At 42.0% G+C, this 15,488-nt stretch overlaps 1 protein-coding gene across 1 annotated transcript in view; it reads right to left on the bottom strand.

Moving 5' to 3' along the window:
• Nucleotides 1-15,488, bottom strand: part of DEPTOR (DEP domain containing MTOR interacting protein) — an 85,564-nt gene that overhangs the window by 53,888 nt on the left and 16,188 nt on the right. Inside the window, exons 3-4 of the mRNA XM_063131093.1 lie at nucleotides 6,175-6,353; nucleotides 5,592-5,715 (exon numbers count right to left, since the gene is read on the bottom strand). Of these exons, the coding sequence (XP_062987163.1) occupies nucleotides 5,592-5,715; nucleotides 6,175-6,353 (303 nt within the window). The remainder of the gene's footprint in view (nucleotides 1-5,591; nucleotides 5,716-6,174; nucleotides 6,354-15,488) is intronic.

Genomic DNA, 15,488 nt, shown 5'->3' with positions numbered 1-15,488 from the left:
GGGGGAATCACTCCGCTGTGGCACCCCGGCTGTGGAACGAGCTCCCCAGAGAGGTCCGCCTGGCGCCTACACTGTACTGCTTTCGTCGCCAGCTGAAGACCTTTTTATTCACTCAGTATTTTAACACTTAATTTTAACTTAAATTTAAATTTTACTGTTTTAACTCTGTATTTTAATCTTATATCAACTTTGCTGTGTGGTTTTATCCTGGTTGCGCTTTTTATATTGTATTTCGTAATTGTGTTTTAACCTGTTGGGTGTTTTACTGTGGTTTTAATTTTTGTGAACCGCCCAGAGAGCTTCGGCTATTGGGCGGTATAAAAATGTAATAAATAAATAAATAAATAAATAAATAAATCACGTTTTCTTACCATTGCTCTTGCTTCCTGCTTCTTTTCCGTAATAGGAATGAGCAGAATCACACAGGGGAGCAAAGGGAAGCAAGCAGCGGCCACGTGGCCCATTCAGTTTAGTGGGACAGCGCCCTCTAGTAGGCGTTCTGTAGCGCAACTTCTCCTGCACACGGCAGGAAATAGCGACAAATGTCGCTATAGTTCAGAAGGCTCGCATTTTCTAAGGATTGTTTTATAACAAAAAAAATGGCGGAAGGAGTGGGAGAAGTGCGGGAGGATCACTGCATCGTCAAAATGACTCATGAACAACCATGAGTGGCCAGTCACAAGTGTGCTATAAAACGCTCATCTGAAGAAGCTCTTAGTCACAAAATTTTACCGGGGCACCAGATACTGTCGTCTTCCATGCGTAATTCTCCCTTACTTTCCCACCACTTCTTCCAACTTTTTTTTGTACCACAAAAATACCCTTAAGGAGAGAAAGGGGGAATAACCCATACAAAGTTTGATTGATAGCACTAGGAGCCGTCTGTCTAGAAGCCCCTTCCATTAATTCATACTGAATTAAATGAATCCAATCTCAATGCATATGAATTAAACGAGCACTAGCTTAATATGCATGCATTTATTCTGAGCACAGAATTCAAGTGTCTTTGCTGGGGAATTTGGCTGGGTTTAAAAATGTACAGAGAACACCCAGCCCTGCCTTTCATCAAATTACATTAGAAATTACTGTGGCTTCCATGCACTATTTAGAGTCCTGTTATTTAAGGGGGTGGGGGGAGAGGGCAGCATTCGAACCGTCTATCTGTATTCCATCACTGAGGCCAAGAACATCTTTCCCCATCTCTTTTAGGCTGAATTCCAAGTTGGAACAACTAATTCGAACCACAGCCATTAAGTCTTGCAATTCCTCACCATTTATGAAAACAATCTTCTGTGGAATTACATCAGTGTACTACAAACATAGCTTGCCCTCCCATTTGCTGCGTTTGACATTTGGAAACGAAGGATAATTTGCTTTACTGGCTACTGTAAACAAAAGCAGCAGCAAGACACACGCAAAAAGAAAGAAAGCTGAAAAGAAATAGAAGTGAAACATACTCCAACCAAAGAACAATTTCACCCTGCTCTTACTTCTGCCTTGCAAATAAACCCCAAAAAGGCACTAGCCCATTCGGTGTTTTGCTAGCCCACTGATTTGAAGCACATCAACAATCTGAAAGAACAGAAACACCCTGAAAAAACTAGAACCAAGTCACTCCCAATTTATCAAGGCTTTCTTGCCTGTTTGCCTGGAGGAGAACCTTGCCTGGAGGAGAACCTTGCCCAGACCTTAAGATCATCTACAGGGGCCCTTCTCCGTGAGCCCCTGCCAAAGGAAGTGAGGCAGGTGGCCACTAGGAGGAGGGCTTTCTCCGCTGTGGCACCCCGGTTGTGGAATGAGCTCCCCAGAGAGGTCTGCCTGGCGCCTACACTGTACTCCTTTTGTCGCCAGCTGAAGACCTTTTTATTCTCTCAGTATTTTAACACTTAATTTTAACTTACATTTAAATTTTACTGTTTTAACTCTGTATTTTAATTTTATATCAATTTTGCTGCGTGGTTCTTATCCTGGTTGTGCTTTTTATACTGTATTTTGTATTTGTGCTTTTAACCTGTTGGTTGTTTTATTATGGTTTTAATTTTTGTGAACCGCCCAGAGAGCTTCGGCTATTGGGCGGTATAGAAATGTAATAAATAAATAAATAAATAAATAAATTGCTTATCACCGGTGATCAGGTGAATGGAATGGCCACTGACATTTCTGCCTTACTTCCATCTCTGTGCCTTAAGGCACTCTTCCCCAACCTGATGCACACCATATGTTTTTGACTATAACAACCATCACCCTCAGCCAGCATAGTCAATGGACAGGGGTGATGGGGTTGCAGTCCCAAACCTCTGGAAGTTGGGGAACGCTGCCTTAAGATATGTCGAGAGCAGCCACATCTTGTGAACAGCCACTCTTGCTTCTGTTCTCCCCACCATCTCTTCCTGATCCCATCAGTGGTCTTCGGTCCCTTCCTGAGGGCAAACAACAAGATAACCCCCTGCTGATTAGAATCATAGAATAGTAGAGTTGGAAGGGGCCTATAAGGCCATCAAGTCCAACCCCCTGGTCAATGCAGGAATCCACCTTAAAGCATACCTGATGGCTGTCCAGCTGCCTCTTGAATGCCTCTAGTGTGGGAGAGCCCACAACCACCCTAGCTAACTGGTTCCATTGTCGTACTGTCAGGAAGTTTTTCCTGATGTCCAGCCAGAATCGGGCTTCCTGTAACTTGAGCCCATTATTCCGTGTCCAGCACTCCGGGAGGATTGAGAAGAGATCCCGGCCCTCTTCGGTATGACAACCTTTGAAGTATTTGAAGAGTGCTATCATGTCTCCCTCAATCTTCTTTAATCCAGGCTAAACATGCCCAGTTCTTTCAGTCTCTCCTCATAGGGCTTTGTTTCCAGACCCCTGATCATCCTCGTTGCCCTCCTCTGAACACACTCCAGCTTGTCTGCATCCTTCTTGAAGTGTAGTGCCCAGAACTGGATGCAATACTCAAGATGAGGCCCTAACCAGGACCGAATAAAGGGTACATCTTGTCAGATCGGTCTTGGGTACATCTTGTCAGACCAGTCTTAGAGAAAGAGTGTTGGCTTGATGCAATGCCATTTATGAATCAAATGTTTGGGGCGGCAAGCTGAAAAAGACACCCTGAATAGCCTTGCTCTAGCACCCTCCGTAAGAGCCTTCCTGCTATTCCCAATGTTACAAAGCATCCTAGGTTTCTACAATGGAGAAAACATTCTCCCAGATTTCGTATGTTGGCTTCTCTTGTTTTGTTTCTCCTCTGTAGGCAAGAACATGAAAAATAAATTAAAAAGCTGCTGGAAGCAAGCCATTGTTTTTACGAGGGTTGGAGAGGCATTTCAGAGTCACCACTGCTTATGGCCTACGTAGTCATTTCTTTGGTCCTGCTATCATTCTTTGGTTAAAACAGTTTTTGCGGATTTTTGAAACCTTTCGAAAGATGGAAAACTTTATTTGGCTTCAGGTGATTTTGGGGAGCAGGGAAAAGAAAGATAGTGTGCACATCACAAGCAGTGATTCTTCTATCAAACCCCTCTCAACTCTCTGAGGGAAAGACACATACACAATCGCTATATATATTTAGCAGCCAGATTACGGCTTCCTTCTTCCAGCAGGCATTAAGGATTCAATCCTATGCATGTTTAGTCAGAAAGAAGTCCTACAACTCCCAGCATTCCCTAGTCAGTTATATTGGCTGGCGAATGCTGGGAGTTGAAGGTCTTTTTTCTATTTAAACATGCATACAATTGCACACTACATTTTTAGTCTTTGTTGGCTTCTTCATGTTTTTAATGTTTAATATTGCATTACTTTGATACTTTCACTTTTTTCCCGTTTGCTTTGTTATTTTGTTGTTGTTGTTTTATTATTCTAAATAGCCCCAAAGGCATTTGCAAATTGGATATTATACATTATACATTGGATTTTATATATGACTTGTAACCGGCTAAAACCCATTCAGGGTTGCCATAATATTAAATGATAATAAATAAATAAATAAATAAATAAGTATGTCTCTGAGTTATATTTTCTGGATTGCAATACATACAGGTGCTATTGGTTCTAGATTCATGTTCAAGGTATCGTTTTTCTTTTGCAATCCCTTTTTCAATATGGACTTTAAACTGAGATGGAAATAATATCAGCTGCAGATAATCACCGAATGACTTGCACGCATGGCTACTACTCCAGAACGGTAGCACTACCCCCAAATATGCGGTGACTCGTCCAATAGCACATCTGTTCACCTTTTGCACCATCCATTTCCAGTAAATGTCAACTCATCTATTTTAATCATTTCTAATTACCAGCAGTACCCATGTTGCAAGCAAACCCCATAGTCCGAGCAAAAATTACATTCACCTTGTGGCGGATGGAAAACATGGTCAAAATTCTCTGTTATTTGACCCACATAATCTGGCAGGATATTCAGGATCTCCACACAACCATCTGTTTCCAATCTTAATTATACGCTCTGGATTTGTCTCCCTCCTCCCCCCCCCCCCAGCTCTTCTTAGTTTTAGTATAACTTTTCTCTTGGGAAAATGGAAGTGATGGTAAATGATGGGGATGAGAGATTGTTTAATTTAAAAAAAAATGGTGAATGCAGTAACATCAGACAACGAGAGGGACCTGCAACAAAACGTTGCAGCATGGATTGCCTATTTTCAGGATACTCCATTCCAATCATCTTCTCTCTTTATTTTCCCTTCCGCTCCCCCCACCTGCAACAGTCAGTCAGCCTTATGTGCCCATGAAGCAGGTTCAAACCTTGTTGGGCTATCTTTGGAAGAGACATCCACTTTAGGTTTCTTTATACTTCTGCAAACCTTGGAATTCCCTCGAGCCTGCTGATAACTCCCCCTTGTATGTGGATGACGCCATTTTTGGTACATAAGAATCGGCACTCAGAAAACTGAGTTTTGCTATTAGTCTACCTAAGTGGGGCAGCAATAAAATGTTGAGTGTGGAATTCCTTGTTCCAGTCAGTTAGCTGTGTCCCTTCTCAGGCTATTCCACTCCATTTCTCTTACCACCAGTTTTCTCAGTGGAGGCTAGTGGCTCCGATTTCAGTGGGGCTGTGAATCCATTCTGGGTTTTAGTCAGAACCAGACAGAACTCTAAAGGAGCTATCCAAAGTGCTGAACCCTACCTCCAAATTGGGGGGGGGGGCTGTTTTCCCACCGTTAGGCATTTTTTCCTTAAGATTATGTATTTCTGCAAACTTCAGATTCCCCCAAGTCTACTGATATCATTTTATCTGCTATTTCTCTCTCTTTTAATATAGTACTGGTATTACATGCAAAATTAACATTACAGGGTCATACCCTTGTAGATGTTTCCAGACTTAATGAATTCATTTCATGAAAGGCAATTCCATGCAGGTCATCGCAGAAACCCTACAGACCTCTGCTGAAATCAAAAACATCTGGAGATCTAACTTTTGCCCACTTCTGCTCTAGAATATGAAGGGCCTTTGAGGCTTTCGATTCTTGAGCATTGGTGGTGACATTTCGGCCACATAAACGATGGCACTCATGTGTGGACATTAGAAATAGAGGAACCGATGCTAAAAATCAACTCTCAATTTCAACATACTGGGTGCAACATACTTTTCATATATTCTCTGTCCTCTCATGAACGCCTTCACTTCATTGTCAAGTGGGAACGTTCCATCATCTTTCCTGAAGCGGTAGAAAAGTTTGAGATCCTTGAATTCCTTATGCTCATCACAAACTGAAATGTAAAAACAGAAAAACAGAAATACTAAACATTTCAGCACCGTAAGTAAAACTTCCAGTAATCGTCACTATGAACTCAAAAACAAAATTGGCATGAAGAATAAAGTTTTACACTACAGAATCAGTCTCGTAAATAAATCCACAAATGTTACTGGGGAGTTGCAGGACAATTTTTCTGCCTGAACACGCATAGGATTGCACCTAAATGGCCTTTATTTAGATTTTCATTGGTCTGTATTGGGCACACAATTGCCCCATTCAGACAACACACTAAACCATGCTGCTTAACCACAAAATGGTTAACCATTTTGTGGTTAAGCAGCATGGTTTAGCGTGTTATCTGAACGGGGCCAGAGCTTGATATTCACCTTCCCAATGTATTCTCAGCCCTGCCCTGCCCGCTAACTATCATTTCAGGCTAATGGGCTTGGAAGCGCTGATCCTTTTCACTCACCATGGTGAATAATGCTACGATCCAGCAATTTCTGAACGAGTTTAATCGCAGTCTCTCTGTCTGAGGCCTCCTTGTGATCAATCAGCCAGTCAATCAGTTCTTTGGCAACAAAGCAGTTTGGATAGGTCTTCAGGTGATGCCTTCGATCTTTAATTATCTTTTCTTCATGCAGTCTGAGCCTGTGAGCCAAATGACATCACATTGTGAGTAATTTCTGCAAAGCGTCTGCCTCTACAATTGCAAGCTGGACACAAAAAACTCTCCCCGTCTTAAGAACATAAGAAGAGCCCTGCTGGATCAGAAGAAGGGTCCAGCCAGTCCAGCACTCTGTTCACACAGTGGCCAACCAGCTGTCGACCAGGAACCCACAAGCAGGACACGGTGCAACAGCACCCTCCCACCCATGTTTCCAGCAACTGGTGTATACAGACTTACTGCCTCTGATACTCAATCCATACTCCCGTTGTACAAGAAAAAAACCTAGCAGAGGCGGTGGGAAAACACAGGAAGGTTATCTTCTGGACCCCCAGTAAAATTTTGTGAATGAGGCAAGGTTATTGCAGTATAAAAGTCTCATCTGGAAGCACCCTTATAAACCCTTCTGTGAGCCCTTATGACAGCCAAAAGACTTATATTAGCACATTGGAAGGAAAAATTCACACCTCCCATAATGCAATGGATCGAGGACCTAATAACATTATCAATTATAGACGCAACGTGCAAGTGGATAAGTATACGGATGTTTGGTCTGCTTTTCTTGAAACCTTTGTATAACTCTCTCCCTTTTTTCTTTGTTTTTTGAACGGTTCATATGACGGAAATGATGATAATTCTATATATACAATGTATGGTCCCGTCCCGTCCCGTCCCCCCCGTCCCCGTTTTCACGACGTATTTTTTGTTTTGTTTATTGATATTCACAATTAAAAAAGTTTAAAAATTAATTTTAAATAAAATAAAATAAACCCTTCTGTGGCAGGGAGCGTTTTGTCTCTGCATAGGCTCCACACACAATGTAAAAAATCAGAGTTCTAAATGACATGGTGAGCCCACACAAATTCAAAAGATTTCCCACTGCAGAAGACATCCCTCAGCACATGGAGAATGCCTAGGAGGCAGGGATGGAGGAAAAGCCAGCATCCTCACTTTCCTTCTTCGTGTGTTAATAAACTCAAAAACAGAACGCCTGAAGAGGGCTAATATCAAGAAGCAACTGGGCTTCCTTCCAGGGCAGATGGCAAGACTTCTACACAGAATTGAGCCTTATGGGCACCCCTCTTTGAACAGTACGTCCCCTGCATCCCTTGACACCATTCTGAAAAGAAAGAAAGAAACATTTACCCACAGGGCTGTAGCCACATGGGGGACTTTCAGGGGGAAATCACATTTCTTTACCGTTGCTCTGCTTCCTGCTTGCCTTCCGCATTTGAAACAAACTTAAATTACAGGAGCAAAGGAGTAGCAACCATGTGGCCTGTAGATCTCAATGGGACAGCGCCCTCTAGTGGGCATCTTATAGCGCAACTTCGCCTGCACACGGCAGGAAATCCCAACCAATCCTGAAATATTTCAGAAGAGTCGGGTTTTCTGAGGCTTATTTTTTAATGCTAAAAACAGGAAAAGGACCAGGAGATGTGCAGGAGGCTCACAGCATTGTCAAAATGACCAACGAACATCCATGATTGGCCAGTCATGAGCGTGCTATAAATCACTCATTTGAAGAAACCCATGGACTCTGGGGATAGTGGTGGTTCCTCAGAGAGTTTCCAGAACTCTTTGCCTTTTCATGAAAAAAGGTCTTTTGCTCTGCAATGTATGGAGAAAGAAAAGAAATGGGGCACAGACAGTATTCCAATTTAATTGTCCTCGCTCCCCTCAAAGTATTCTGGGAATTGTAGTTAAGTAGGGTGCTGAGAATTCTGTGTTAGAAATCTCTAGATAGCTCCTCTCACAGAATGAGAGGTCTAGACTTACCCAGGAGAGGAGACGACAATTAAACTAGCTTAACTCTGTAGAGTAGATACAGATAGCGTAGAAAGCAGTTTTAGACCTGGCAGATGGTGGAATTGGTTCTTGGCTTAATAGAAAATAAAAACACAAGGAGATGCAGAAGCCGTTTTCCAGTGCCATATGCTAAATCTCATAAACATGCTCCAGTGTGTCTATTAAATAAGTTTGTATGTCGGCAGCAGCCAGGAATAATTCTCTCACATTAAGTGTTAACAAGCTTCGCATTACCACATTATTTGTGATATCCTGATGCCAAAGGAAACAGTGACTACATCCAGGGTTACAAGCAAAAGTTGTGGATGTGTAAAATAATGCTTTATAGAGAGAGACAGGTAAGTATTTCACGCTCAGCAATGGAAGATACTAATCAGAACATCCAAATAGCTTCAAACATCGTGATTTTGCTTTTGAGCAGAAAATCTAATGGCTGAAAGAAATCTGAGAATTTGTCTACCTGTCTTGTATATTTCTAGCCCGTTATTTATGCTAGAGGGCTAAGTGGGGGGGGGGGACTTTTAAGAAAAGATTAAAATAAAGGCCACCTCTTATATGATATAGCCCAGTAGTCTTCAACTAGTCCACATCCGAGACCCACCTCCATTGCAGCAACAGCTTTGCCACAATCCATCTGGACTGATCTCGCGACCCACTTTTGGGTCACGATCCACCAGCTGAAGACCACTGATCTAGCCAATGTCACAAATGTGCCATTCAAGGACTAGATAACAAGTCGACTGAATGACAGTGTTAGGGCTCCCACTTCACAAAATAAAAATGTGAACACATGGAAAACAGACACTAAAGCTGTGCCACTGTTATGTCAGACTAACAATGTTGTGATCCTATGCACATTCCATAGCAAACTCAAAAGCAAAGCAATATCAGTGGGAGACAGAAGATAACAGAGCAATATCAACAACCTCTCCCACAATTTCCAGAGGTCTGTTAGTCTGTTGCAGAAAAAGCAACAAAGTCTTGTGACACCTTAAAGACTATCAAATTTATTACAGCATAAGCTTTTGTGGACACTGTCCACTTCATCAGATGTATGAAGTGTTAACCTCAACCGGGCAGATTTAGAGTGCAATCCTATGCATATTTAGACAGAAAAAAGCCCTACAATGCCCAGAATTCTCCATGCTGAAGGGTTTTTTTCTATCTAAACATGCATAGGATTGCATCCTTATACACACATGCTTACTGGGTATGTGTGTGTGTGTGTTTATAAACAGTGAGGCCAGAAGAATTGAAATGTAGAAAGTACATCTACCATACTTTCTACATTTCAATTCTTGAAATAACTGTGGCCATTCACAAAATATTGTTGGTCGATATCACAGACAACATTGGACTCATGTGTTAATTTTCTGGCAAGCAACTAGGAACCCTGCTTTTCACTATGTACAGCTTGGGGTTCCAGTCACTTATTCCACAACCACTGCTGCAAATTATATCATTCCAAGCTGTACCTGGCTTGTAAGGAAGGGGCAGGGGGAAAAATTCAGTTCTTGTACATGTCACTCACTGTATGACCAACAGATCACATGTAGTTAGAAAACACTGCCTGCTGCACCCAGACAAGGGCTAAACACATTCAAATTAGACCTGGAGATTTTCAACACAAGGCATTTGTTGTGCACTCATCATTCACTATTCATGGCAGTTTATGGGTTCTTTAGGTGAGGTCGTGACTGTCCAGTTTCGCTTCTGCTTGTAAACAGCACTTTCCACAACTTTTTTTAGAACAGGGAAAATGGGGTGCTATTTCTGATGGTGAAAGAAAGCACAATTTCTTCTTCTGCATTTGCATTATTCCACTATACCGCAGTGCCACCTAGAGGTTATGTAGCAGGAAAGCAGGAAATGAAACACTCCTCGTGTAGTGCTGAGATCTAAATTTTGTGATGAAACCAAAAGGAGATGCAACAAATTAGTAGCCTCATGTAGAAAAGCCCCTGGTATTAAGCAGAATGTAGGAACACCACTATATAAATGTTGCCACATCTATTCTCATGCACAAAAGGCAGAGGTTTGGAATGAGATTCTTTACAACAAGTTTTCAAGCTCATGGCTGTAGGAAAACACCTAGGATTTCCTAGGGTGAAACTAAATCTCTGCTAATCACATATAGCAGAGCTATGCGTGATTGACTTACTTACTTTAGTGTAAGCATGCATGGATCCCAATCAGGTCGGAACCATGGTGATTTAGGAGGGGGAGAGATTTCGGCTTCCCCCTCCCATTTTTGGCCTGAAATTCCACACACACACCATGGGGATGGTTAGAAAAAAGGGGGGGTACCTCCCATTTGGATTCTAATTAGCAGAAAGTTTAGTTCAGCCCTTAGATAGTAAAATAATTGTTCAAGAACATCTATTTTAAAATAAAACAACACTGGATGATATTTAGAAATTATCCAGTAGTAGAGCACATGGTTTATAGGAAGAACGTCCTAGGTTAAAAACCTGGCATATCAAGGTAGGAGATGCCAGGAAAGTCCCTTCTCTGAAACCCTGGCTATGCTGGCTAAGAGCAGATGGGAATTCTACGGCAAAACATTTGGAGGGTCCCATATTGTGGAAGGCTGATGTAGGTAATACCAAGTTAGATGATGGAGCCATGATTAACTCAATATAAAGCAGTTTCATATATTCCTAAATGGACATAGAAAAGAAAAGCAGTTTGCTTTTAAGTTATTTCCTGTTCACTGCAGTGGAGTGACTTTGATTTTGAATTACGATACTCATCTCATTGTTTAGAAGTTTAATCATTAACAATACGGGTTATTCATTTTTCTCAACATTCTCTTCTCTCTTTTTTAAAATAACAATTTGTGATTATCGCTTGTATTTATTTCTTTTTAAACATTAAACATGTTATTTCCTACTCTGGATTTCTGGCTGTCTGCTACTGGACACAAAATGCTCGTGGACTTTAGTCTGATCTAACAAGGCATCACCACTCCAGTTTTCTTGGTTTACTGGTTTCTTAAACTGGACCAGAAGTATAAACAGTGGGACAAAGCAAGTATATTTTTAATGCGGTAAAAGCCTGCCCTGCTGTCTCCTTGGTCAATGTTGCCCACTTCCAGTGAAGAGGTAGAAACAGGCAAACATCACTAGTGCATGTGGACTGTGAGGACAAAATGCTCATTGGATACATATCTGTTCTTCAAATCTGCAGTGAAGGTGCAGCCACAGATGTTAATGCAGACTGTCCAGTCTACAAGGTCCAAAGGAGACAAGGAGGGAGCCCTCAAAAGAAATGTCAAACCTGAACAAAAGAACCACAGAAAGTGAATTGCTAAGCAAATATAAATTATAAGGCTGACAATGCTAATATAAATCAATGAATTTACAAATACAGTTCAATTTATATTAGCACCACCAGCCTTCTAATTGATTGTATTAGCTTAGCAGTTCACTTTTGTGGTCCTTTTCTTCTGGTTTGACAGTCTACAAGGTCCTACATAGAATAGTAGAATTGGAAGAGGCCTATAAGGCCATCGAGTCCAACCCCATCTCAATGCGGGAATCCACCTTAGAGCATCCCTGACAGATGGCTGTCCAGCTGCCTCTTGAATGCCTCTAGTGTAAGAGAGCCCACAACCTCCCTAGGTAATTGGTTCCATTGCCATACTGCTCTAACAGTCAGAAAGTTTTTCCTGATGTCCAGCCGGAATGTGGCTTCCTGTAACTTGAGCCCATTATTCTGTGTCCTGCACTCTGGGAGGATCGAAAAGAGATCCTGGCCCTCCTCTGTGTGACAACCTTTCAAGTACATAGGGGTGGACAACTTGTGGTCCTCCAGATTTCTGGCCTACAGCTCCCATAATCCATAGCCAGCATAACCAATGGTGAGGAGTGAGGGTAGTTGCGTGCCAAAATATCTAGAGGGTCACAAGTTGCCCATCCCTGTGTTACATGGAAGTAGCCCATACCACTGGGCTGCTGTATAGGACGGGTTTTTTTTAAAAAAAAATCCAGGTGTGTCTTGTCCCCACTGACCTCTCCACGTCTGGTGACATGGGAATGTGACAATAATATTGCAGCCACATGACAGCTAATACCATATTCCAATACCACATTCCTCTTACTGCTTGTGTCTCAGCCACAGGGACCTCCTACAAAGCCTCCCCGAACCTGGTGTCCTCCAGATGTCATAGAATCATAGAATAGTAGAGTTGGAAGGTCATTGGATCCAGCCCCCTGCTCAATGCAGGGATCCACCCTAAAGCATCCCTGACAGATGGTTGTCCAGCTGCCTCTTGAAGGCCTCTAGTGTGGGAGAGTTGTCTTAGATTACAAATCCTATCTTCCCCAGCCAGCTGTCAGTGGGAGTTGTAATCTGGGCACCAGGGTTGGAAAAGGCTGCACTACAAAATGAGAAGCAATACTTGGAAAACAAAGAAAACCGGGTTTTCTGAGTTGATGTGGTTTGGTAAAGGAAAGGAGAAAATTCGGCATAATAATTATGGGCAGCATCTCTTTTAAATCCAGATCCCATAATCATGTTTTGTCTTAAAATATTTCATCATAACCACTTTTGCCGTATTAGTAATAGGTGCCAAAACACAGAAGGCCCTGGTAGCCTTCAACAAACTTTATATACAAAGGGTTGGATCCAGGAACTGCCTCCTACAAGAAGAAGGGCTCTGTTCACAGAAGGTACCTTCACTCAATTTGGGGGGATCCCCCCCCCCCCCCACAGTTCACACCATTCAGCAGGGTCTGCAGACTCTTTGTGTAGCATTTTCCAGGGGCTGGATAAATCTGGATCCAAAGCTTCTGAGATTTTAAAATGCATGCTTAATGCTACACAGCACACAAAATGCACAGTTAAGGCTGTAATAATACCTCTTGTAAGTGAGAGCTGTTTGCACATTGTCAATTGGGATTGTAAATGTTGTGTGCAATGCGGTTTCTCAACTTATTAAAGGCCTGACATTGTGCCTTTTAACAATTCTGACTAAATATTGAATGATTTGCAATGAAAAAGGGATTTATAATAGATACCCTTTCCTAGCAAATGTGTTACACATCTCAGTCAAGAACTTTATCAATTATTTGCTGATTCTTTTGTATTATTAGCTTACACTTGTACAGCCAAACACTTTAAAGTGAAGCAATAAAATCGCCATTTTGCCTATTAGCTCTTTAAAGAATTTCATTCTTCTGCCATCTTTCCCTACAGATGGAGGCCACTGTGAAAACAGCACGGCACATTTGCTCTTGAATATTTATCTCCATCAAGGTATCCAAAGCTAAAGAGCACATCCAAAATCTAGGTCAACCAATATGCTAATAGCGAAGGAACTTCCCTCTCCTTGAAAGGCTTCCAGAGAGGCCCGAGCCTATTGCTTAAGAGACATTAGTTGTTAGTCGCCTCGCAACACAATGAATAAGTTCAAAATTAATTAAGAACCTGAAATACAATAATATCAACAAACAGAAAAATCCAAAACCACAAAAATCCATAATCAGCACAGAGAATACCAACCACAGTCAAATCATCTACTCGCAAAGATATGTAACAGCCTCACAAGGAAAAATACAAACACATCACCCACCACAAAAGCAGAGACAAATAATATTAACAACCTGTAAATGATGTTGCAAAGATGTTAAAAGCATGCTGACAAAAAGGCATTTACGCAGGTCTCATGCAAGAGGAAGTGTTCTAAAAACAGGGGGCCACTGATGAGAAGGCCCTCCCTTTGTAGCTTCCTCCGCATTTCAGATGAAGGAGGTGCTTGGAGAAGAGCCTCCCTCTATTAATGATCTCACGATTGGGGTGGGTACATATGGGAAGAGAGGCATTCCTTTTAGATATCGAGGTCCCAAGCTATGCAGGGCTTTAGAGGTCAAAACCAGCAATTCAAATTGGGCACTTCATAATGAGAATGGACTACCTTAACAAAACGTAGAAAGGACTGTGAGATAATGTGAAATACTTCAAACATTTCAAATATGATATTTTTATGTATTACCACAACTACTGCTACAACTATATTCAATAGAGACCAAGGGCCCAGTCTATTGAAGGGGTCTATGGTTTTGTGGGGAACATTTCCCAGCAAGAGTGCTTCATTCTGCCAAGCAGTGAGCTGTTTTTTGCCCAAGCAAATGTCTATATTCCATAAACAAAAAACCTACGGTTTACAAAACAACGTTATAGGCTGTACAGTTTTCAACCAAACTCCAAAAAGCAGGGAAATTGAGAGTTAAGGCTCACAGGCCTATAACGCCACATCCTCCCTAAGGAGGCAGAAAGTGCCAGTGAAATTCTCATTCTCCCAAAGCAGATATAAACCATGAGGACAGGATGGAGAATAGGATATGCAGAGGTGACTGTGGGGTTGTGGAAAACTGATGACGAACAACTTAGGGCCACCTACTTCTATTTTTTTTTAGTGCAGCCCTTCCCCAACCTGGTGCCCTCCAAAGGTGTTAGACTACAACTCCCATCATTGCAAGTCAGTATGTCCCATGGTCAGGAAAGCTGGGACAGAAGGAGAGGGAATGCTGTTCTATATCCTTACCAAATACAGGGGCTGCGCAATATTTTTTTCTCACACACATCTCGCATAGAGCAGCACGACTGATAACAGAAGGGGCACTATTTGTTGGAGATGTAGAACCAGAGCAAGAGCTGGCACTTTCAGCTTTTCGTAAATACCCTGCCCTTCAAAGAACCAATTTTTTTCTTAAAATGTGTTCATACAAAATATACTGTTCACTCCCCACAATCCCTCCACAATACATCATCTCATCAGAGTGACAGAGGAACAGAAAAGGATTAGTTTGGGTGTCTTGAACTCCTTTCAGATGAGATTAGTTTGCAATCCTATACCACTTGGGGGGAAGCCCTAGTAAACTCAGTGGCACTGGCTTCTGAGAAGACATGTATAGGACCCAAGTATAAACCATCCTTCTCCAGCCTGGTGCTGTCCAGATGTGCTGCGCTGCAACTCCCATGTTATGGTGAGGACGAAAATCATTTTCATCAATAGTTTTTAAAATAATCCTTCCTTACACATGAATCTATTAGGTGGTAGCTCTGCCTTTGATCTCACACTGCTGAACACTAAGAAAAATCCTCTGCGGTCACAGCATTCTTCTGCGGTCACAGCATTCTTGATCACTGTCCATGCTGACAGAGACTTTTATGAATTGAATGCTAAAACATCTAGAGAGCTACATTTTGCCTGCCCTTGCTCTAGAACAGTGGTTCTCAACCTGGGGCACTCCAGATGTGTTGGACTGCATCTCCCAGAATGCCCCAGCCAGCTGGCTGGGGCATTC

Source organism: Elgaria multicarinata, chromosome 7 (assembly GCF_023053635.1).
Source record: "Elgaria multicarinata webbii isolate HBS135686 ecotype San Diego chromosome 7, rElgMul1.1.pri, whole genome shotgun sequence".
Taxonomy (NCBI): domain Eukaryota; kingdom Metazoa; phylum Chordata; class Lepidosauria; order Squamata; family Anguidae; genus Elgaria; species Elgaria multicarinata.
The sequence above is the reverse complement of the archived record's forward strand: the minus strand, read 5'-3'. Positions and strand labels throughout refer to the sequence as shown.